The 24401-nt window shown below is 46.8% G+C and overlaps 1 protein-coding gene across 1 annotated transcript in view; it reads right to left on the bottom strand.

The window, feature by feature from the left end:
* Rab3b (RAB3B, member RAS oncogene family) overlaps window positions 1-19648 on the bottom strand; it is a 61116-nt gene extending 41468 nt beyond the window's left edge. Inside the window, exons 1-2 of the mRNA XM_005353561.2 lie at window positions 19506-19648; window positions 7776-8003 (exon numbers count right to left, since the gene is read on the bottom strand). Of these exons, the coding sequence (XP_005353618.1) occupies window positions 7776-8003 (228 nt within the window). The 5' untranslated portion in view covers window positions 19506-19648. The remainder of the gene's footprint in view (window positions 1-7775; window positions 8004-19505) is intronic.
* Between the last annotated feature and the right edge of the window lie 4753 nt (window positions 19649-24401).

Genomic DNA, 24401 nt, shown 5'->3' with positions numbered 1-24401 from the left:
CTTACTTTTTTCCCCCATACTAGTCAGGGTAGATGAAAGATGATCAAAACACCCCCCTCCACATCTATCTTGGGGACTCTCTCAAATAGTCGAGTGGGATTGCTGGCTAATTCGTTTACAGATTCCAAAAGTAAACTATGCCTGCAATTCTGACCTGGCTTCCCACCGTCTTTGTTGTGATTGTAAAATCAGATGAAACCTCCTCTAGCAACTGGCTCCCGCAGGCTTCGGGGAGATGAAAGTGTCAGCATGTCTCTGTAGACACACTGAGAAACTCGCTGCCTGGGAAAATCGATTTTGATTATCGCGAGAGCCAAGTACAACCTGGTGCACGGGGCCGAGTACAGTGTGGTGCACTCAGCAACAGCCTCACACCATAGAGCCAGAGGAGCTTGCCTCCCTGTCAGCCTCCTGGCTCTCCTGAGCTGCCCAGCATCTCCCACAGGTCTCCAGATTAGAATCAGATGCGGCTCTGTGTGTGTGTGTCTGTCTGTCTGTCATCTGTCTGACTCCACAGTAAGGTTTCAGCAAGCCTGACTTTGCTAAAGCCTCGAATCTCATGCTTCGTCTTAGCTTTCGCATTACTCCCCATCCCTCTGACTCCTACATCTATCTCTAAATTGCTCCCAAATTTAGGGGGAGAAGAAAGGGAGGACCATTTATCGATCTCCCTCGGACCTTAATAAGAACTATTTGTTGAGTGTGTGCTCTGAGCCGAGCATTATTGCTTTAAAAAACATCGCCGACAGAGCAGTCAGTGACGTAAGGGAGGTACACAAGTGTCATGGTCGCTGAGCACTCTGAGAAATGGACTGAAAGGAGATAGGAGAGCAGCGGGCTTGGGAACGGGGCAAACGTGCTTAAATGTCCTTTAAGCACGCTGGAGAGGCCAGCCAGTCCTTCCCTGGTTCTGATGTGAACCTATTGCTGCATCCTATGGCAAGGACCAGGCCTGGAACGAGGGGTGTGATGAAGGTCATCAGATAGCTTTGAAAGCTGTGGATGTGTGAGAAGCTGAATCCCAGCTCCACATCAAGGGATGAAACTTGAACCCCACCTCAGCATTTCCCAGGTTCGCGCTCCAGGCCTGAGGTTCAAACAGGCCTGTTCTTTTCTTCAGGACCCAGAGGACAGATGAAAGAGAACTTCATCCTGTGCTTAGTTTCTACCCGCCCCCACCCTCTGCCGTGAAAATTCAAGTGAAAATTCAAGTCAGTAGGAAGGACACATCCCCAACCTAGCACCAAGTCCTGCGTTAGAGTCTACTGAATGAATTAAACAAGGAAGTCTGCCGCTGAGTCCTGCGCAGGGAACCTGACATCTCCGACCTCAACCACCCCTTTCCCCTTTAAAAAAGATATCTGTTATTATTATTTATAGTAGAGGGGCAGGATATATTGTGCTCCTGGATGCAGGCAGAGGTCAGAGGTCAGAGGGCGATTCTGTGGTGGTTATGGCCATGGCTTCCAGAGATCGACCTCAGGTCATCAGAACTCATGGAAAGCACTCTACACGCTCAGTCATCTTGCCAGCCCCAGCAATCCTTCTTTCAGGACGTGATTACCTGGGCCAGAGGGAAGGTGTGAGATATACAAAGAACTATTTAAAGCAGACACAAGGAGCAGAGAGGTGGCTCAGTAGCTAAAGGCACTTGCTGTGCAAGCCTGATGCTCCGAGTTCCATGCCTGGGACCCATGTAAAGGTGGAAGGAGAGAACCGACTCCATAAAGATGTCCTATGACCTACACACACACACACACACACACACACACACACACACTACACCATGTGAGTGTTCACATTTGTATCATACAGACATATCTAACAAATAATAATAACCATGTCCACAGTTCTTCCTAAGGGCCTTTCCTTCCCTTGCCTTGCCTGCCGTTTCCTTCCCTCCCTTCCCCTCCCCTCCCCCCACTTATTCTTCACAACAGCCCATGAAGCAAAGACAGCCAGAATTATTTCTCCAGATTTGGGGAGCGAGTGCAGGGATGGGGGACCCTCTCACATCACACAACGAGCAGAGACAGAACCCAGGACGCTAGAGTCCTAGATCGACTTTGTCCTCCCGCAGACCTGTGGATTCTTCCCTGACCAGCATATCAACAGGCCACACACAGAGGTGGCAGGAGCCGCTCCTTCCTGCTCTCCTCTTCCCACAGGTCTCTCAGGGTTGCTTGGCAACCAGAACCAGCAATAAACAGCCTCTCTCCAGTTGGGTCTGTGGCCCTGAAGGTACTCAAATACATTTGTGTACACTCTGGCTCCCTATTAATGAAACTCCACCCCTAACCCTACCCCCCCCCCCCCAGGAAGATTTTCTTCTCTGATCCTCATTTACTGGCTTCTCAGGAAACAGGGGAAATACTCAAGGACCTATGTGACCAGAGAACCGAGAGAACAAGGTGCCCAACGTCATCACCATCCTCATCCATTATCCCCAGAGATAAACAAAAACTCTAGTAGTGTGTGGTCCTGCTGAGGGTCACCCCTACTCTCCCTTCTCCCCTCTCCCCATGGGGAACAGCTTCCTGAAATGCCTTAGGAGAGCTTACTGGGCTGGAGGAGCTAAATAAACACTTTCTACCACTCTGGTGAGTCACTAGGTGCCCGTTTAGCACTTCTGCAACTGGCTATGGGAAGACTTGGACGGGGACCCAAGAGTCCTTTCCATGTGGACCAGGAGCCGAACCTAAAACAGACCCTCACATGTCTTATACGTGGCGGGCACTGTGCTCTGCTGTTGGGTTTACACTCCTCCACAATCTACAGAGGGTTACAGCAGGAGGTATTAGGTACTCGTATACACACACCACTTTAAAAATAATCACAGCATTTTTGTGTGAAAAGTATAGACTATGAAAAAAGTATAGAATGTGTATGTGTTTTCCTTCTTCTAACTTTATAATAAATAGATCATCGAATCTAGTAAATTCCTAAATACCTCTCATTTCTAGTTTCTATATTACTCGGTCACTATCTCAGTGTAATAGCTAAATGTCTGTGTCCTCCTGAAATTCATATGTTGAAATACTAACTTGAAATACATCTGTATTTGGAAATGGGACAGCTAAGATGTTATTAAGTATTAAGGCATAAGTGCGAGACCTTGATTTAGCAGAATTAGTATTCTGAGAGACACCAAGACTCTTAATGCTCTGTTTCTCTTGCACGGCCACAGAGATGGAAGGGAAGAGGTGTCCTTCGCAACCGTACCTGTATTGTGATCTTGGACTTGCCTGTACAACTATGAGAAACCCATTTCTGCTGCACATGTCACCTAGTCTGTGATGCTCATTACTGCAGCCCAAGTAGACTACCACACTGGCTGCCTTAGTGGCCTTTTATTGCTGTGACAAAACACCATGACCATGGCGGCTTATTTTTAAAAAGCATTTACTTAGGGGCTCACAGTTCCAGAGAGGTAGAGTCCATTGCCACCATGGTGGGGAGCATGGCAGCAGACAGGCAGACTTGGTGCTGGAGCAGTAGCCGAAGGCTCTCATTTTTATCCACAAGCACAAGGTAGAAAAAGATAACTGGGAACGTCATGAGCTTTTGAAATCTCAAAGTCTGCCTCCATTGACACAGCTCCTTCAGCAAGGCCACACAACCTAATCCTTCACAAACGGTTCCACCAACTGGGGACCAAGTTTTCTAACATACAAGCCTGTGGGGACACTCTCACCCAAACCTCCACACTCGCTTGGAAGCCTTATTATTGTTACTAGTATTAAAGCTTTATTATAAATAACCTGCAAAAACAATCACACAGTAAGATTATCCGGGCCCAAAGTCTATACATTCCAATGATTTTGATAGTCAGAATAGCAATTCTGAAGCGGTTACATTTTACATTTTTACTATGACTTATATTTTTATGCAGTTATCCAACACACACATACAATAAAACTAGAAAAATCCATAGCAGAGTGAAAACTAGAAAAACAACTAGTTTTATATCATTTTTCATGACTCCTGTATTCTTTAGGTTTAGACCATTAAAAACTATCCAAGCCATTTGGGTAACTTTAATTGCCCTTCTCTTTTATAACTTGGTCAATACCTATGTATTTACTTTAAATGGTTTCACAATGTTTAACCGGTGTATAAAAGTGCATTTAATGTATACAGTTTGGTGGATTTGGATCCAAACCACAGTTCCTTTATCTCATTTCCATCCCTCCGTCATCTAAAGCCAGAAATTTTTGTAAGATGCAGTTCTGTTTTTGTCAAAATCCTTCCACACTTCTCCCAGTGCTTATCATCAAGGCCTCCAAACATAACCATTTAAGGAAGAGAAGTTCAGGTACAGCATACACAGAGATTACATATGCATACTCTGTGCACAGACTATGTTAAGATATATAAAATGAAATAGGAGCTAGAGAGAAGATTTAGTCTGCAAAGCATTAGCTGTGCAAGCCTGGGGACCTGAGGTCAGGTTCCCAGCACTGGGTGAAACCAGGTGTATACCTGTGATCTTGGCTTTGCGAAAGCAGAGAAGGTCCTGGTGCTAGCTGCCCAGCTAACCTTGCCAAACTGGTGAGCTCAGCTCTGGGTCTAATGAGAGACCCTGTTTCAAAAAATGAGGTGGAGAACAAGAGAGGAAGAAGCCTGGCGGTAGCAATATGGGTCGGTGGGTCAAGGCACTCACCTGCTAATGATGTGAGCCCTGATGGCCTGAGTTCAATCCCCTTACACAAACAAGAACTCTAGGATTGGAGAGAGGGCTCCCACGCCAACCATTCAAGAAAACCCAAGTTTGCTTCCCAGCACCAACCTGGGATGTCTCGAAACTGCCTCTAACTCCAACTCCAAGGAATCTGACTCCCTCTTTTAGGCCTCCTCGGGCACTGCATGCTCACATGAACAAACCCACGCAGACACAATTAAATATAGTTCTTGAAAATTGATCTCTGGTCTCTATATGTATGCACACAAACATGTTGGCATGCACTCACTCTATCCACACAAATACAGACACAGAAAAAAATAAAACAATATTTAAATTTTAATATAAACAGTATAGAAGTTATCGTTTTTGCTACGTGGAAATCCTTGAAAAAATTGTAAGCAAAGCGATGAGTCAGGTCTAATGACTCATCGATTTTACCTCGAAACATGACTGACAATGACCTTGTGCCAGGAAGCTGTAGACTGGGCAGTCAACTACTTTCTTATATTCACTGGGGTCATTATACTTAGCACAGTCTCCAATAGGAGGTTTCTTTACAGGACTCTTTAAAAACCACACACCCATTGTGGGGTTTCATTTAGTTAAAACTAAGTAGCATAATCAATACATCTACTTAAGCCAGGCACATCAAAACTGCAAACGCTCTCAGTACACCAGGGTGTAAGGGAGTCCTTACTGCCAAGCCTGCAGACTGGCAGAATGCCTCTTGCCTCAAGATTTTTCAGCTGTAGGATATGTGACCATCTAGTATAGAAACCACAAAGGAAATCCATGCCAGTCTACATAGTTAAAAATAAATCCATTCTGCATTAATAGATTTTAAAACAAGTTCTAATATTTTCTTCAGTTCTCTAAGGATAGGTATCAGGCATGTGCCATCGGGTCAATGGCAAGAGTTGTCTGTGTTTTATGCAAGGTTTTCCCAACCCCCAATCAGCTGCCTATAGCAGACCTTTTTCTCTCTCTCTGTCTTGATCCAGTTTTAAAGTGTTGATCACCTACACACGTGTGCCTTCATGCATTCCTGTGCTGGGGTTGACATCAGATAATATAAGTGAAAGTACCTAGCACACAGTAGGTACTTCCATGTAGTCATCAACACTCATCACAAGGTAGTTAGGCTACATCAGTGGGTCTCCAGCTCTAGTCTCCTTAAAACCGCCTGCTAGCACAGATTTGGGGCTCTAGCCTGCCTTAAAAATCACCTGCTAGGCGGATCTCTGTGAGTTCGAGACCAGCCTGGTCTACAGAGCTAGTTCCAGGACAGGCTCCAAAGCCACAGCGAAACCCTGTCTCGAAAAACCAAAAAAAAAAAAAAAAAATCACCTGCTAGCACAGATTTGGGGTTCTAGCCTGCCTTAGGACTGCCTGCTAGCACAGATTTGGGGGTTTATTTCCAGCATTTTGGATTCATTACATCTGTGGTGAGGCCCAAGAATGAATTTCTAACAAATCCCCAAGTGTTGCTGATGTGGTTGAATCACAGCTGGAGAACAAATGAATTAGAAAACCTTCAGAGCTTCTCCTATTTCCAATGGTTTATGATGTTTCAGTCCCTTTAGTAGGAAGTCAATGGACACTCACTCCTTTAGAAATTAATATTTAACATTATTTTAAATGGAAATGTGATCTGTCTACGATTTCAGACGTGCAATGTGGAGAAAACAGCACATAATTCAGAATTTGAAGATCTGAATTAAAATGTCACTTTCTAGCTGTGTGGTTGACTCAAGACATGTTAATCTCTGAGGTTTTTATTTCTTCTGTAAAAAAAAAAGGGGGGCTGCTATATTGAAATACTGTGTACCTATAAGTGGAAGTTGCCTTTAATCCCAACACTCAGGGGGGCAGAATCAGGTGAATCCCCGTAGTGAGTTCCACACCAGCCAAGGCTAAAAAATGAGACCCTGTCTCAAAAAAAAAAATGCTGTGTACTTCAAAACATGTCTGTATATTAATATATGAGAAATAGTTTATAAAAATAGATGTAGACTCTCCCGTAAGATACATTTCCAATATATTATTATACACTTATTAAGTATAATAGACAATAGCATCACATGGTTTTACTATTTCTCAAATTTTCAAGATTTCCAGCCGCAAGGCTACACTATTGCTAAGCACTCTGACGAACTTCTCAGATAGGCGCAAGTATTCTTAGTGCCACCAGCAGATAGTAAGAGAAGCTGAGCCTCCAACTTCCAAGACGGTCAGACCTCCATGACCCTTTCCTCCCAGTGTTTGGACCTCTGTGTATGTTCTTCCCACACTCAATCAGTAACCCAGAGAATACTGTTAGGCTGTGTGACTAACAGGCGTTGTCGTTTTTCTCTTTGGTTTCTTAGCTCTCACGCCGGGGAAAACCAGCTGTCATACATACAATGAAGATGGTAAAGCAGCCCCATGGAGATGCTAAGACAGCCAGATGGGAAGAGAGGAAGGAAGGCCTCCTGCCAACAGCCAGCACCAGACATGTGAGTGAGCCGTCTTGGGAGTGGATCCTCCAGCCCTCCACTTGACCGCAGCTCAGGCCACTATCCGGCTACACACGTCACGAAAGGCCCCAAGCGAACCCTACTGTTAGACCCACTGAGTCGGGAAGGTGATCAGTTGTTGCTCTTGTTTTACACCACGGAGTAATTTGTTATGCAACGATCGATGACTGATTTGTATATATCTATGGTGTATGCACTGTGTCTAGGAACTACACTATGCAACCATCTGTAACTAGATGAGATTATAATCCCCCGAAGGAACGGGTGGCCGAGAGGGCTTAAATAGCTTAGTCATATTCCCCTGGCTTGCAAGTGGTAGAAGTAGAACTGGAACCCAGTTTGTAACTCTAATGCCCAGCTTCTTGGTCTGTAAAAGCCAGAATAAAGCCTTTTGGAAGTTAAGCAGCAACGGAATGGAGAATAAGTATGCAGGGGAAGAAAATGGGGCAATGGAGGCCCAGACCTGAAATGGCATTGTTGTCTGATGCTGTGAGACCCAGATGTATGCTAGCCCCGCCTCCCAAGCCGTGTGCCCGTAGCCCTGTCCCATTCTGCTCACAGGGCCTAGCGCTCACCCATATCTGCAGCTTCACACGCTTCTCGTGGCGGTAGACTGTCTTCACTTTGAAGTCGATGCCCACGGTGCTGACAAAGGCCGGGGTGAAGGTGTCGTCAGCGTAGCGGAAGAGGAAGGAGGTCTTACCAACGCTGCTGTTGCCAATGATGAGCAGTTTGAACATGTAGTCAAAATTCTGGTCAGAGGCATCTTTGACTCCAGCTTTACCCTCAGTTACTGAAGCCATCTGCAAGAGAGGCCTGTAGTTACTGTGGTGTGACTCGGAGTCACCAGCCTTCTAATGGTCACCGACCATGGCAGAAGAAACACTGCTCAGAGCTTCCCCACCAGGGTTCGGGGCCCCAAGTGTTGTCTCAGGATTGGGGTGGAACCCGGCTCCTCCCATTCATTCTTTCAACAAATATTTGCTGAGCACTTTGCTCTGGGGTGAGCCCCTGCTGAGCATAGGGGTGGGGGTGTTCAACTATGAATCAGACAGGGTGACTGATCTCCAGGTCACTTCAGAAAACAAGAACAGGAAAACACGATTAGCAGAACAGTAGATAAAGGACAAGCCTGGTAGGCCCTAGTATACTCTGGAGACCTGGTGATCAAGGAGAATCCCCTGTAGGAGGGTGGGCTCAGTACTGGACTAGCAGTCTCTGTTTTTAAACTGTTTTGGCTCCTCACAGCTCTGCAGATAAAACCTGAACTGTCCGCCTTCACAAACACTAGACCTCAGCTCTTTCGGCTGTCCCCCTCAACCATTCCCCCATCTATCTATCTACCTGTGCTATCTTCATATAACAATATGCCAGTGACGTTACTGTAATCCAAAGGCGCCACAATATGCTTTCCTTTTGTCCCTACTTTGTGCAACCCTTCCGCCTGGAGTCTTTTCCCGCTAGCGGGTGTCTCCTCGTCCTCACAGCATCGCTTACCCCTCTTCCTGAGCTCCCACAGTCCTCTGCTGGCACCTACGTCATTTCAGACTTGTTTACTATTCCTCCCCTCTCAGGATGAGCATCTGGAACCTAATGTACCCTGTTTCTGCATCCCTGGCTTCGAGCTGAAATCCTAGCCTACTGCGACACTATGAACATATGGGAAGGATTAACAAAGTCACCTCATTACCTCGGGCCCTCACTCTCTTTGTGAGAGTGGCAAATGGGAAGAACAGTTTCTTCTTGCATTTTCTCAGAAGACTTGAGAGAGATTTTTTTTTTCTTTTTAATGATTGAGAACCATGTGGTGGTGGCACACGCCTTTGATCCTAGCACTCGGGAGGCAGAAGTAGGCAAATCTCTGTGAGTTAGAAGCAGCATGGTCTACAGAGTGAGTTCCAGGACAGCCAGAGCTGTTACACAGAAAAACCCTGTCTTAAACAAACAAACAAACAAACAAATGATTGACATGTTTGTCTGCTTTCTATTGCTGTGATAAAAACCCTAACCAAAAGCAACTTGAGGAGGAAAGGGTTTATTTGGCTTACACATCCCAATTCACAGTCCACTGAGGGAAACTGAGGCAGGAACTCAAGGAAGGAACTGAAGCAGAAGCTGTGGAAGAATGTGGCTTCCTGCCCTTCTCCTTATGGCTTACTCAGTTTGATTTCCTACACAACCCAAGACCACCTGTCCAGGGATGATACCGCCCACAGTGAGTGATGATACCTTCCCACATCAATCACTAATCAAAAAAAAAACTGCTCCCCAAAGATTTGCTAGACTCAGTTGAGAGTCCCTCTAGCATGAATAATAAAAACACAGAGACGAAATTGGGGTTCAACCGGAAAACCAGAAAAACAAGGCAGCCAAGCCACTAGAGAAATTTTACCTCTACCAAGGCTTGGTGATAGCAAACTAAGCAGACTAAGCCTCTCCTCTTCTTTCATTTTATATTCCCTCTAGTTCTGGGATTAAAAGTGTGAGCCACAACCAACTGGATTTGTTTCTACATTGATCTTGTATAGCTCAGGGTGGCCTTGAACTCACAGAGATCCACCTGCCTCTGTCTCCCAAATCCCAGGATTAAAGGTGTGTGTCACCATTGCCTGACCTCTAGTGGCTTTAGCTTTGCCTCTGGTCTTCAGGCAAGATTTATTTATCAAAATACAAATAATATACCACTACTAGTCCCTCTTTCCAGATATATTTAGGTTTATGTTAATATGGCAAAAGTCAACCGGTTAGCACAGACATCCTTAAAAACTGGTAAATTCACAGAGGTGTGGATATTCCTGATACTTCTATCCTTCAGAGCTGTGATTTGTCCACTCCCTCACTCATCCATTCAGCAAAACGTACTATATGTCAAGTCTAACATACGCTCCCCTTTCCTCGAACACCTGAATCTACACCCCACAGTGCAGCTCTAACCCCGCAATCTAGCACTTGGTTTTAAGACTTCGTTTATCTTCTTAGAAAATATTAATTTGTAGTGTGTGTGTGTGTGTGTGTGTGCGCGCACATGTGTTTGTGTGTGTGTGTGTGCGTGCACATGTGTGTGTGTTTGTGTGTGTGTGCGTGCACATGTGTGTGTGCGTGCACATGTGTGTGTGTGTGTGACTGTACACACGTGGAAGTCAGAGAACAGATTGGACTACACCATGTGGCTTTCAGAGATTGTCTTAGTCACTATTCTGTTCTGTGAAGTGGCCCCATGAACAAAGCAACCTTTATAAGAGAAAGCATTTAGTAGGGGGCTGGCTTACAGTTTCGGATGTTTGTCCATTATCATCATGGTTAGAAGCATGGCAGCACACAGGTAGACATGGTGCTGGAGAAGTAGCTGGGAGTTCTGCATCCTGATCTGTAGGCAGAGAGAAACTCTGGGCCTGGCATGGCCTTTAGAAACCTCAAAGCCCAAATGGCACACTTCCTCCATAGGCCACACCCCCTAATCCTTCAACTCCTTTCAAAGGGCGCCATTCCATGGTGACTACCCATGCTAACACATGAGCCTATGGGGCCACTCTTACTCAGACCACCACAGAGATTGAACTCACGTCAAGCTCTGTGGCTTTTACCATCTAGGCCATCTCGTCAGCCCTAGTCTTTTTGTTTTTTGAGATGGGCTCTTGGGCCTAGAACTTGAGGCAATCCTCTTGCCTCAGCTTCCCAAGTGCTAGGATTAAAAGTGTGGGTACCACACCCAGCTGAGTGCAGTCTTCAATTGCTTCTTCTGCATCCCAGAAGCCTCACAAGCACTAAGCATAGAAGCTAGACATGGGCTAGGTAAGTGGTCAGAGGAGGGTGGAGTCACCTTATGTGAGCTAATGTTCAGATTCTCACTCTCTTTGGAAATTCCTGGGGATTTTGTTTTGTTTCTCAGAAAGAAACAGTGGACATCAGTGAACAATGGCACTTGATGGCACCGGATGACTCGGCTCTAATCCCTGGGAACCCACACGGTGGAGGAGAGAACTGGCTCCCCTGAGAGCTGCCCTCTGATCTCCACACGTGTGCTGTGGCACACAGCTAGGAACACAAACACAAAAAAAGTTTTAAGTAAATAAATGTAAAAAGAAAGGGGCGAGCTAGTAGATCTGGCTCTATGAACCTCCCGAGCAAACTGAAAGGGCAAGAAGCTGGTGAACATGGAAATGAAATAAAGGTTTCCTGAAGATCCGATAAATACATCAGGCCCTTAGCAACCTTGTACCAAAACTTCTTCGCGACCTTCCTGCTCTTTGCTCGCAGATCTCAAGTCTTTATCTGAGACCCCCAGCATCATCTTTAAATTAGTCTGCCCCAGAAAGGCTCCCTAGGCAAGGGGTGGAACCTGTCTGGATAGCATTTATGTGGAGGAAGACAGTGAGGTTGGAAGAGACAGATGGACGCCGTTGGCTACTTAAACTGTCTCGTAAACCTTCCCTTTTAGTTTGCACGTCCTCCTTCAAGACTGGGTGATTCCGGACTGTAGAGATGACACAGGGGTTAAGAGTTCTTGTGTAAACTTGAGGACATGGGTTTGGATCCCAGCACCCACATAACTCACACAGGCTTATAACCCTGGCATTACAGTAGGATCCCTGAGGCTCTTCTCTGGCCTCTGTGCACACTTGCCTGTGCCCATCACACACACACGGCACATACTTGCACACACACACACACACACACACAAATAAAAACAAAGTCATTTTTAAAGTACTTAAATTTTAAAGTACATTCAAAAAGTGCTGATACTTTAAAAATTCCTCATAAATACTATTTCAATGGCATTTATAGCTACATTCTACCCTGCCTTATTTGACCAATCCTTTAATGCTATCTATGAAGAAAAAAGGTGTTTTCAATTTTATATGTTTTTGGGGTTTTTTTTTTTTTTGCTTTCTGTTTGTTTGTTGTTATGGTTTTGTATTTTTTTGAGACAGGACCCCTGTTCCTGTTTTTTGAGCCAGACAGCTCTGGCTGACCTGGAACTCACAGAGCTCCACCTGCCTCTGCCTCCCAAGTGCTGGGATTACAGGTACATGCCACCACACTGGCTAATTTTGCTTTGAAAGTTGTTTTCTGGACTTTTAAAAATCGCATTACTTGTATTTATTTATTGCGTGTTTGGGCGTGCATATGCCATGGCACACGTGTGGGGTCTGAGGACAGCGTTCAGGAATCCGTTCTCTCCATCCACCGTGTGGATGCCAGTCATTAGACTCGACAATGCCCCCACCTGCTGAGTCATCGCTCTGGCTCGCTTGTCCTATCATAAATTACACTGCGGTGGACTTTTTTTAAAAAAAAAATATAAACCTTTATTCATTTTCCTAATTATTCCCTGGGGATGGAGTCTGAGAAATAAAATTGCTGATCAGAGAGCAACTTTACTAAAACAGAGATTGGTTCTCAGCTCAACCTCAGATCCTTTATCTCATTTTATCCTTTAAGGTAAATCTGAGAAATGAAAGTTGGGGGGACGGGAGTCCTTGTTTCCGTTTGGTTGAGGGGGATTTGGCAGGGTCTCAAGGCTAACAGCAGAGACTAGATGTGGTACCCTGCAGTGTTGGGGAGGTTTAAAGTTGCCGTTCTAACATCCGCTGAATCCTGGACAAGTCATACAAACCCTGCAAGTCAGAGTGTTTGCCCTAAACTAGGGGAAACATCACCTGCTTGGAGCTATGGCAGAAATAGAATCAGCAGGACTATGTGTAAACAATCTGGGGCTGGATGTTGGTTTGTGGAAGCTATGCAGCGTTTATTATTTTATTGGCCCCTTTAATTCTTCTTCCTCTTCCTTCTTCCTTCTTTCTCCTTCTCCTTCGTTTCCTTCTCCTTCTTCTTTGCTTTTTTTTGAGACAGGGTCTCTCTACATAGACCTGGCTGTCCTGGAACTCACTATGTAGACAAGGCTGACCTCAAATTCAAAGAGATTTGCCTGAGTGCTGGTATTTAAGGAGCGCACCAGCTTTTAATTCACTTCTTTCTTAACTGTCTTCCCCCTCACTTGGGCTCTATTTCGAGGGCACGTTTTGTAAAGAACTGGCTGCCTCCCCTTCTGAATTCAGGGCAGCTTTAGCCGTATTTCACCTGTGATTATAGTGATTCCTTAGGGGATGTTACTTCTTTCAATAAACATGTATCTGGTTTTTTTTTTCATATCTCAAACTACCAATGTAAATTTCTATTACTTTTCCCACTATATAGCCAGTTTAGCACTTTTGAAATATTTTAAAACTATTATTTATGGGGCTGGAGGGATGCCTCAGAGTTTAAGAGCACTAGCTGCTCTTCCAGAGAACCTAGGTTCAGTTCTCATCCACACGGCATTTGTAACCCTAGCCCCAGGGGATCTGACACCTTCATATACACATACATACAGGCAAAACACCAATGCACATAAAATTAGTAAAATTTATTTTGGTTTTGGTTTGTTTTTTGAGACAGGGTTTCTCTGTGTAGCTTTGGTGCCTGTCTTGCAACTAGCTCTTGTAGACTCGCCTGGCATTGAACTCACAGAGATCCGCCTGCCTTTGCCTCCTGAGTACTGGGATTAAAGGCATGCGCCAACACCACCCAGACAAAAATTATTATTTATATGTAGGTATGTGAACTTGTTTGAATTTATGTGCACCATGTGTATGCAGGAGCCCTTGGAAGCTAGAAGAGGCTGTTGGGTATCCTAAAGCTGAAGTTTTCTGGGCAGTTGTGAGCCACCCAGTGTGGGTATAAGGGAACCAAACCCAAGTTCTCTGTAAGAGTAGTAAGTGCTTTTAACCTCTGGGCTTTTTCCCAGCCCTACACTTTTTGTGGGGGCAGAGACAGGCTATTGCTTTGCAATCCACTATATAGCTAGTCTTGAGCTTACGATACTTGTGCCTCAGCCCCCAAATGCTGGAATTACTACAGATATGCTCCACCAAGCTCAGCAATTTTATATTCTTAAATTGCTAGGATTGAAAGGATCTGGAAACTGGGTATGTTGGAACAGGCCTATAGCCTCCTAAGACAGCACTTAGGAGATGAAGGCAAAAGGATCATAAGTTCAAAGTCATCTTCAGCTTCGTATCAAGTCTGAGGCTAACCTAGGCTACAGAAGACCTTGTCTAAATAAATAAATAGTTTTTAAAAGGGAAGTTTGCAGCCTCTTTTTATCAAAGTAGGAAACCTGGCTACTGGTTCCAGTTTTGCCAGTATCTCAGTGCATGAACCTGGGAGTTACTCAAGCTCAAAGCCTTACTGTGCTCATCTGAGAATAATACTGACTCCATCAAGCTGGTGTAAAGTTCAAATAATAGAATTAATATAAATGTGCTTCATTCACTGTGTTGACAAAAAATATATATAAGTTCATATAGAACCTGTGGGAAACTTGCCTAACTTTACTAGTTATGCTAAAGTAGTGATGGGGAGCAGGGGGAGAAGTGGGGAGTGATGGGGGAGCAGGGGGAAGAGTGGGGAGTGATGGGGAGCAGGGGGAGAAGTGGGGAGTGATGGGGGAGCAGAGGAAGAAGTGGGGAGTGAAGGGGAATAGGGGAAGGAGTGGAGGGTGATGGGGGAGCAGGGGGGAGGAGTAAGGAGTGATGGGGGAACAGGGGGAGGAGTGGGGAGTGATGGGGAGCAGAGGAAGAAGTGGGGAATGATGGGGGAGCAGAGGAAGAAGTGGGGAGTGATGGGGAAAAGGGGAGTGGGAGAGGATCAACTAAAGTTTCATTTTATTTTTTTAAAGATTTATTTTTATTTTATGTATATGGTGTTTTGTGTGTGTTGTATGTCTGTATACTACATGTGTACAGTGTCTGCCGAAGCCAGAAGGGGGTGTTGGATCCTCTGGAACTGGAGTTACAGATGGTTGTGAGCCACCATGTGGGTGCCAACACGGAGAACCAAACCCAGGTCCCAGGAAGAGCAACAAGTGCTTTTAACTACTGAGCGATCCTCCAGCCCTACCACCATACATTTTAAACCCTGATCTGCCCGACCCATCACAGGTAGGAAACACTGAGGCTCCATAGAGAATAGTGATTTGTCTAAGGTCACATGACAAGTCAGTTGGTGGTTAGGATGCATGTCTCCCAGATTAGGTTGGGTCTAAGGAAAATAAAGCCATAGCAAAATTTCAGGTGAGCGAAATAGCATTCTCAGGACAGAGTGTCAAGCCACCATGCCGCATTTACCAGCTGGGCTGTCAAGTCTGCTTATCTGGACACAGTGCGGCTTTCCCAGGAGGTTTTATGAGAACAGAGAGAGGAGGAGAGCAGAAAGGAAGGGTTCGGGTGGAAGCCCCCTTGAGGGCATCTTCCCAGAGGGGGGGCAGGGGTGACAGAGACATTTGATAGAGAAGCAGAAAGTATCTCAGCAGGCAGCTGCCTGAGGCAGATCTGAGCAGACAGGTCGCTGGCTGCACTGCACAGTGGTACCCACAGAACCGCATTTGTACGATAAGCATTGATCAGATCTTCCCTCTTTTGTGACAGCTGCATAAAATGATAAAGCTGGGAAGCTCTCTGTCTCCGTGACGAGCAATACAGATGAAGGCCCCGAAATCATCTGGGAAGCCATACTTAGTCCCAGACTTCTCAGGGGGTGTCTCCCCAAAAGGCTGTTATGAAAAACAACCCTTTCAGTCTCGTGGGCAGCAAAAAATACACAGCTAAGGAAGACATTGACTTCGGTTAGGATAGGAGCGAGCAAGAAGGAAAGAGACCACAGTCCCGCAGGAAGAGATGGACTGGGTAAATGGAGTGCAGGGGCAATGGGTGTGCTTTTCTGATGGAGTCTGAAGACTCATCATGGCTTTAAGTCTGAGGGACCTGGGCTGGGCTCTCAAAGTAATTATGCAACTACAGGCAAAATCGCACCCTTGGCCTCGGTTTCTGCTTTATAAAACAAGTGAACAAAATGGCTTTTTAGAACTATTTTTTACACTTTAAAGTCAGCATGTAAATGAATGCTTTACAGGATCTGGGAGGATGGATTAGTCAGTCAGTAAAACGCTTGCCCCAGAAGCACAAGGACATGAATTCAATACCCAGGATCCGAGCTAAAGCACAGGATCTGAACATGGTGGCTTGTGCTGGGGAGGCAGAGACAGGAAGATTCTTCAGGGCCAGCTGGCTTACCCTTCGAGCTTTATAAACCTCTTAGTTTAAAAAATACTTATTTCGTGTGTATGCTTGTAAGTGCACATGTGTCACTGTGCTCCTGTGGAAGAGGTCAGAGGTCAGCTTGCAGGAGCAGGTCCTCTCCTTCCACCACGTGGGTCTCAGGATCAGGCTTAAGTCATCAGCCATGGCAGCAGTGACCTTTACCCCCTGAGATGGCTTGTGAGCTTCGTGTGTGTGTGTGTGTGTGTGTGTGTGTGTGTGTGTGTGTGAGTGCGCGTGTGTATTTCCTATCAAGTCATCTTAGTTTAGGGTTCAAAATCAAGCCAATTAGATTCAGTTTCCTGTTCTATCATTTCTGTATTATTACCTGGATAAAGAAAGTCACATGACTAGCACAGTTAAACAAGCTTTGTTGGGAAGATTGTAGGTGATGCGGAAGATGCATTTAAGATAGCACACGGAACGCAGGAGAAGCCTGGTGAATGTCACCCTCTGCCCTCCTCACAGAACATTGATTAATGGAGAAAGGAGGCAGCTGGAGGTGATCAGGATAGCTCAGGAGCAACTGGAAGAGAGTAAAGGTGAAAGAAGAGAACTGACCCCGTCAAGGTGTCTTCTGACCTCGTCTTCAGTGTGGCACACTCACTGCCCCCTACACATGTCATGTACACACACACACACACAGACACAGACACACACACAAACACAAAATAATAATAACTTTTACAAATTTGAAAACGTTTTAAAGGGAATTGGGTCTCTGTGCGGATCTTGTTCTATCGTAGGCCATCTTCCCCCAAATCACACTTTTACAATTTGCTCTTTCTTTAGACCATTTCCGACTGCCAGCCTGTCACCACCAATGGAGCCCAGGCTCACTGCTTTCCCAGGACTCTTAGAGCCACAGAGACACTCTCGTGACAGCTACCATTTATTGAAGATTACTAAACACTAAACATTCTGCTAGTTGCTTCAGAAGCATTCTAGCTTCACACAATCAAAACTTGATGCACGTTGCTTTCCTTCCTTCTGACCGGAAGGAGGGAGCCAGGGGTACCATTACAGCCGCACAGCACACAGCATAGTGACAGTGGCTTTTCTGCTACTGTGCTTTACAGTCTACAAAACTCTCGTCAACTCACACTGTTCTCGAATCTTACCTCTCCCGCTCACTCACTCACCCAGTCCACAGTCACCGCACACCCACAGCTTTGCCAGGCCCTCCCTGAACTCTGCAGGGATGGAGCAGGGGCCTCGTGAGCACATTCTCCATTGCTGATGGTTCCTTTCACAATCCTGCACCTTTCCCATGCTGCTCTTCTGGTAGGAGCATGCCTTACTCTAGCGCAAGCTACATCTTTAGCATCCAAGAGACTTCGCTGACCCATCTGCCTACTACGGCTCCTGACTCAACTCCCACAGGTGGCCTTTCCCAACTTCCATGGTCTTCCTCTTTTGTTTTTATTTAGTTTTATTTCGTGCAGTGTGTGTGTGTGTGTGTGTGTGTGTGTGTGTGTGTGTGCGCGCGCACGCGCGCGGTTTATGGATAGAGGCGCTTTTACCCCTGTGCATGTGTACCCCTGCACATGCAGAGAGAGGCTAAAGGAGGGCACTGGTATCTTTCTCTATTGCTCTCCACCTTGTTTTTTTTTTTTCTTTTAGATGGACTTAATTTTTTTTTTATGTGTATGAATGTCTTGCCCATGTGTCTGTATGTGCACCATGCTAGTGCCTGGTGCCTGTTGAGGTCAGAAGAAGGTGTCGGTCAGAGTCCTCTGGGGCTGGAGTTAGGGTGATTGTGAGCCACATGCTCTTCCTAAGAACGAGCCCTTGTCCTCCACAAGAGCAACAAGTGCTCCTTCCTGATGAGTCATCTTCTCAGCCCTGCCACTTTATTTTTTGAGACAATCAAATTTCAAGCTCCAAGGGTCTTACCGTCTCTGTCTCCGCCCCCACAGCTGGGCTTCCAGGCAGAGCGATCATACCAGGTCCTTACACACTGAGGCTTTCAACGTAAGTCCTCACGCTTGGGTAACAAGGGCTCTCCTCTTCGGTTCTGAGGCACAAAATGAGTGTGCTCTATCTGCTTGTATGAGGGTATGCACCTGCATGCTCGTGCACGTGCACATGCGCTCGCGCGCGCGCGCGCGCGCGCGCACACACACACACACACACTGTTTATAATCTACAGCTTTTCATCTGAATTCTGGGAAGGAGGGATGAGAAGCCCACTCGGCACCTCTGCTGGCTCTAGAGGCTGTCATCCTGCCCTCTCAAAGTCTCTTCCACGCTTAGATGCCAAGATAGAGTTACATGAGGATGAATTTTTCTGTTCACTGTTTTCTTCTTGCCCACGACACCAGTCGGCACTGTAGTCTGGTCCAGCGCCTGCTGTCCTCATGCTGTGAAGAGCCAAGACACAGCCAGTGCCTAGGCTGTACTGAACCTCACAACATCTTCCACCTCACTCACATGTGGCAGCCTCCCTAACCGGACCCATCACCCCCACAACCTGACTCTCCAAGTTTCTTCAAGGTTCCTCTGCTTCCAGCAGCAAGACCCTGCTCATTGCTGACCAGAACTCAGGTACCCCTCGCTCATATGCAGGGCCACGACCCTCTTCCCTAACTAGTTCCTGCCACTCCCTCTGAGGGTGGGACAGACCCAGCTGACTTCCCTACCTTTGCCTACATTCAAGCTTGTCCTCTCCAAGCCCCACCCCTATGTCTCCATCCACCGAGACCCCCGACATGGGCTCGATTCTGTACCCTTTCAGTCCCAGTTAAACCACACTCGCGTCCCGGAAGCCCTAATCCTCCACCTGACCAGACACCCGCTCCTGCCCTGCGCCCCTTCCTTTCAGCCCTTACTCAAGCCCCTCTGGCCCACCCCAGCTCTCCACCTGCACACCCCCATCTCTCTTGCCTTCCCTCCATCCTCTCAGTACCCCTCCACTACCCCCAGCAGCCTGGTACCCTCTCCCGCGGCTAGATGCCTCCAGCCACCCCTCACTGCCTGCAGTTGCTGCTCATCTGCCCCCGAGCCCCAGCGGTCGCTGGTCCCCGGCGGACCTGGGATCCCGGGTGCGAGGCCCGCGCTCCTGTTCTGCTGCTGAGCGGGTCCCTGGCGGCCTCCCGCAGCCCCTCTCCGAGTCCCCCAGGCTGCCTTGCACTCGGTTCTCCAGCTGCTCGGGGCCGCGCCCCTTACCTCGGACAGGAACCGGCTCCCGGACGGTGTAGCTGGACTGTCGCACCTGCTGCTGGCGGTGGGCGCGAGGCGAGCGGGGAGGGTCTGGTTCCCACCTCGGCTACCGAGGGCTTAGGATCTGGCTGGAAATGGGTTGGGTTCCCGCTGGGTCCAGGCCCCGCCCCTGGGCGGAACCCTGTAAGATTTGCCCCGCCCCTCTGTCCCTGGCAGGTGTAAGGAATCCAGGATTTCTTGGGAGCCCCAGACCCTCTTATATCTGGGTGACTATTACAATCTGCCCTAATTCTCAGCCCACGTTCTGTAGTCTTCACTAACTGGGCGTTCAGGGGGCTTTGGTAATAATGTAGATGATGATGATGTCGGGTTTTGCTATTTCCAAATGCTTTACTCCGTTTTCATAAACACTCAAGGAGCCGGGCGGTGGTGGCGCACGCCTTTAATCCCAGCACTCGGGAGGCAGAGACAGGCAGGTCTTTGTGAGTTCGAGGCCAGCCTGGTCTACAAGAGCTAGTTCCAGGACAGGCTCCAAAGCTACAGAGAAACCCTGTCTCGAAAAACCAAAAATAAATAAACAAATAAATAAATAAACACTCCAGGAGGGAGCATGCCTGTCTATAGGTAGAAGCTAAGAAAGGAAGTTGGGTGTCATCCTCTGCCCCACACATCCATCCCTTCGTGATCCGTGTCCTTTGAGTCTGCTAATGATACCATCTGAATATAGCCTGTCCTTCCTCTTCCATTTCCTTTTCTCTGCAATATGGTTCAGGGACTAATGCTTTCCAATTCCTGCCTCTTCTCTCCACCCCCTCGGGCAATGGCCTGAGTAACCTTTTGAAATGTCATCAACCTCGTTAAAAGGACTGTCACTGCTTCCCTGTTACCAGCCGTGGGGGCTGCTAACTGGGGTGCTTTATGTTCTTGTCTGAGCCTTAGGAGGGCCCACTCTCCCAGGAGTGGTAGGTTTAAGAGGTGTATATAGCACCTCACCTTCAAATCCCAGTAGGGACTTCATTTCTCATTTTCCTGAGGTTACTGGATTGACAGTTTGGGTCTAGAGTAATTTTCCTTTTCTTTCTTCCTTCTTTTTAAAAATAATTTATTTATTTTTTATGGAAATTGGTGTTTTGCCTGCATGTATGTCTGTGTGAGGATGTCAGATTCCCTGGAACAGAAGTTACAGCTGTGAGCTGCCATGTGGGTGCTGGGAATTGAACCTGGGTCCTCTAGAAGAGCAGCCAGTGCTCTTAACCACTGAGCCATCTCTCCAGCCCCTTGTTGTCCTTTTCTTTTCTTCTCATTTTGTTTTTTGTTTGTTTTCTTTGTTTTTGTTTTTGATTTTTCAAGACAAAAGCTCACTCTGTAGATCAGGCTGGCCTCGAACTCAGAGATCCGCCTGCCTCTGCCTCCCGAATGCTGGGATTAAAGATATGCATCACCATCACCCAGTGTTGTTCTTTTCCATAGTCATCCCTACCCCAGATCTTAGAAGTATGAGTCAGGTTACAAAGCCAGATTTTTCTCCGTTCCATGAAAACTTGTATACAGTGTTTCTCAGCAGCCCAGGGAACAGCCCAGATGTGCCCCTCTGTGCCTCTCCTTCAGACTCACGGTCTTTACACTGCTTATTAGGATGCCTGCCAGTCCTTTCAGTCCAGTCCCCTCACCCTGTTTGACCTCTAGAACCCCAGTTCTACCCATCACACCTCTGGAGTCCTCAGGTGACCTCTTTATCTTTACGAAAATCGTATCCTCCTCTGGGACATGGCCTCCACGGCAGCCCTCTGCAGAAAGGTAAGTCATCTTCTCCACATCATTAACACCAGGAGGTGGGGCAGCATGGCTCTCCTTTGACCCCCAGCCTCTATGGTTGGTTCCTCACCACTGACCCCTCATCGCTCCTGGCACACTGAAGATCTCAGCCTCTGGCATGGTTTGCACTGGCTGTGGCCCCACCATCCTCCTGGCGGCTTCAGTTACTTATGAGGGGTGTCTTGACCATCCCTCTGCCGCTGCTTCACGCGACTTCACATTGACTCCTACAGTCCCACCTGACCCTCCTAGGCACCTACAACCTCGATAGCCTCAAAACAGAACACCCTAAGCTGAACTTGCTCCCACAAGGCCTGATTTTATTTTCTTGCTATCCATCTTATCCAGTTTGAAATAACTAGCCATTCTTCACAGGAACAATGAGAGAACATGGAAAACAACCCTTTCAAAGTTGTCAAACAATATGAGAGCAGATGGCATTGCTTTCATGTAGCCTCAGGTCTGATTGCTCGCTCCTCTCTCCCCTGAAAGGCCATGAAAATGGAGGAGAAAGAGCACAGGCTTGGACCCACAAAGACTATGGTTTTCTTTATCTTTATTCTACTACTTGCTGGCTGAATGATCTTGGGTCAATTACCTCATTTTTCTGACACATGCACCCTTTCTTATCTTTAGGAAAATCAATACCAAAAACTGCCTCAGGATTGTTGTGGCGATTGTACGAGAAAATGATTCCGAACAGCTCTTGACAGAGTGCCAGGCACAACAGCAAGCACTCAATAAATATGAAATGCTGTGGTTATAACGGCAGAAAAATGCCATTTCTAACCACAACTACCTTCTTAGAAGCACGAGTCCCAGTGCGTAGAAGATCCTTTTCTTCAATGTCTGTCCTTGACAAATGTAAGTTTAGGAAACTGGGTGACCAAATTGCTGTGTTAAAAAACAGAGCCGGGCAGTGGTGGCACACGCCCTTAGTCCCAGCACTTGGGAAGCAGAGGCAGGTGGATCTATGTGAGTTCAAGACCAGCCTGGACTACGAGAGCTAGTTCCAGGACAGGCTCCAAAGCTACAAAGATACCCTGTCTCAAAAACAAAACAAACAAACAAAAAACGGAGAAAACAAAGAGAAGAAAAGAATTTGGAATTCACTCAGCAAAATAAGAGGAAGTGATAGAGGAGGGAGAGGAAAAAGAAAATGAGTAAGGGAGTCGTGCACGGCTTGAGGTGGCTCAGTGGGTGACACGCTTGCCCAGAAGCATGAGGACCAAACTCAGGCAAAGCCAGACACAGTAAGACCAGTCTGTGATCCCTCTGCTTCTACAGTGAGACAGGAGGTGGAGGCAGGAGAACTCCAGGCATGTACAGCCTCACACAAGAGACCCTGTGTCAAAGCTGGGTGGAAGGAAAGGATTGCCACCTGAGGTTGTCCTCTGACTTCACATGTACCTTAACACGCATGCGTACACACACACACACACACACACACACTTTTTTTTTTTTTTTTTTTTTTTTTGGTTTTTCGAGACAGGGTTTCTCTGTGGCTTTGGAGCCTGTCCTGGAACTAGCTCTGTAGACCAGGCTGGTCTCGAACTCACAGAGATCCGCCTGCCTCTGCCTCCCAAGTGTTGGGATTAAAGGCGTGCGCCACCATCACCCGGCACACACACACTTTTTAAAGTCAGTATAAAGGTAACACAGATCAGAGACAAAAGAAGCCTGCACATCCCTCCATCCCCACCCCTACCCTTCCACAGCCACCTCCCCCCGCCAGCTCTGTTTGAGGAAGGTCAACAAGTACAGGAGCAGTCCTGGGAGAGATGTGGATTTGTCCTGCAGATGATGGGACACCTCCTGTGACCCTGGAGGCTTTAGGAAAAGACTCAGGGATGCTTTCTGAGAAGGGGATGTGTGGATGCTTGAGTGTGGAAGTTGAGCCCTAATTGAAAAAAGAGACTGGAGGTAGGGGTAACAATAAAAAGCTCACAGAATTTGCAGAAACCATGTGGGGAGGTTTGAAATTATGAGATTTTATAAAATGTGAAAATGAGGTCCAAGCCCATTGCACCTAGCTCTTAAGGGAATGAAAAGATGATCCTGGCATTTGGTTGTGTCATTTACGTCCCCAATATTCACTGGAGCTTGACCACCACAGAAAGGAACAAACTAAATCAAATTGTAGATTGTCATTATTTCTAGATCCAAATGCCCAAGAAAAAATGGGAAGAAAAACAAAATTCCACCTTTTGCCTTGAATCAAACTGGCTATCGCCGGGCGGTGGTGGCGCACGCCTTTAATCCCAGCACTCGGGAGACAGAGGCAGGCGGATCTCTGTGAGTTCGAGACCAGCCTGGTCTACAGAGCTAGTTCCAGGACAGGCTCCAAAGCCACAGAGAAACCCTGTCTCGAAAAACCAAAAAAAAAAATTAAAAAACAAAAACAAAAAACTGGCTATCAAAGTCCAGTGGTGGTAGAACACGCCTTTAATCCCAGCACTCGGGGGGGGGGGGCAGAGGCAGGCAGATCTCTGTGAGTTCGAGGCCAACCTGGTCTACAAGAGCTAGTTCCATGGCAGACTTTGTCTCGAAAAACCAAAACAATAACAAAAAAATTGGCTATCAACTATAATCACGGAAATACATTCATTCTCAATATAACCATGCAAAGTACCTACCTGCTCATACTCTCATTTTTAAGGTACACTTGTTATAGCTATAGTTATACTGGCCTGCCCTGTCACCTGAGTACCCTGTCCCTTTAAGAGGGCTCTGCCCACTCCAATCTCCCCCCCCCCAGGCAAGATGGTCTTGAGGCCCCTTTCCTTGCTCTCCGTCTCTGCCCACTCTTCTTCTGCAGAGGCAGCCTCTGCCACCCTCCTCCCCTCCTCTTCCCTCTCTCTCTGTTCCTCTCTCTCTCTTTTTCTCTCTGTTCCCCTCATACCTCCTAACCCTTATACCCACTAAATAGACTCTCCATTCCTATCTGTTCGTTCCTTACCTGCCATGCTTTTTTTTCTAAACTCAGAGTACAGGTAAACCCACACTACAAATCACTCCCAAGGAGTCAAACCCCTTTTATAGGCAAGAAATAGATTAGTTGGTGAATGGAAGAACCAGGTATAGGGT

Source organism: Microtus ochrogaster, chromosome 10 (genome assembly GCF_000317375.1).
Source record: "Microtus ochrogaster isolate Prairie Vole_2 chromosome 10, MicOch1.0, whole genome shotgun sequence".
Lineage (NCBI taxonomy): Eukaryota > Metazoa > Chordata > Mammalia > Rodentia > Cricetidae > Microtus > Microtus ochrogaster.
Note: the sequence above shows the minus strand (reverse complement) of the source record. Positions and strands in the feature narration are given on the sequence as shown.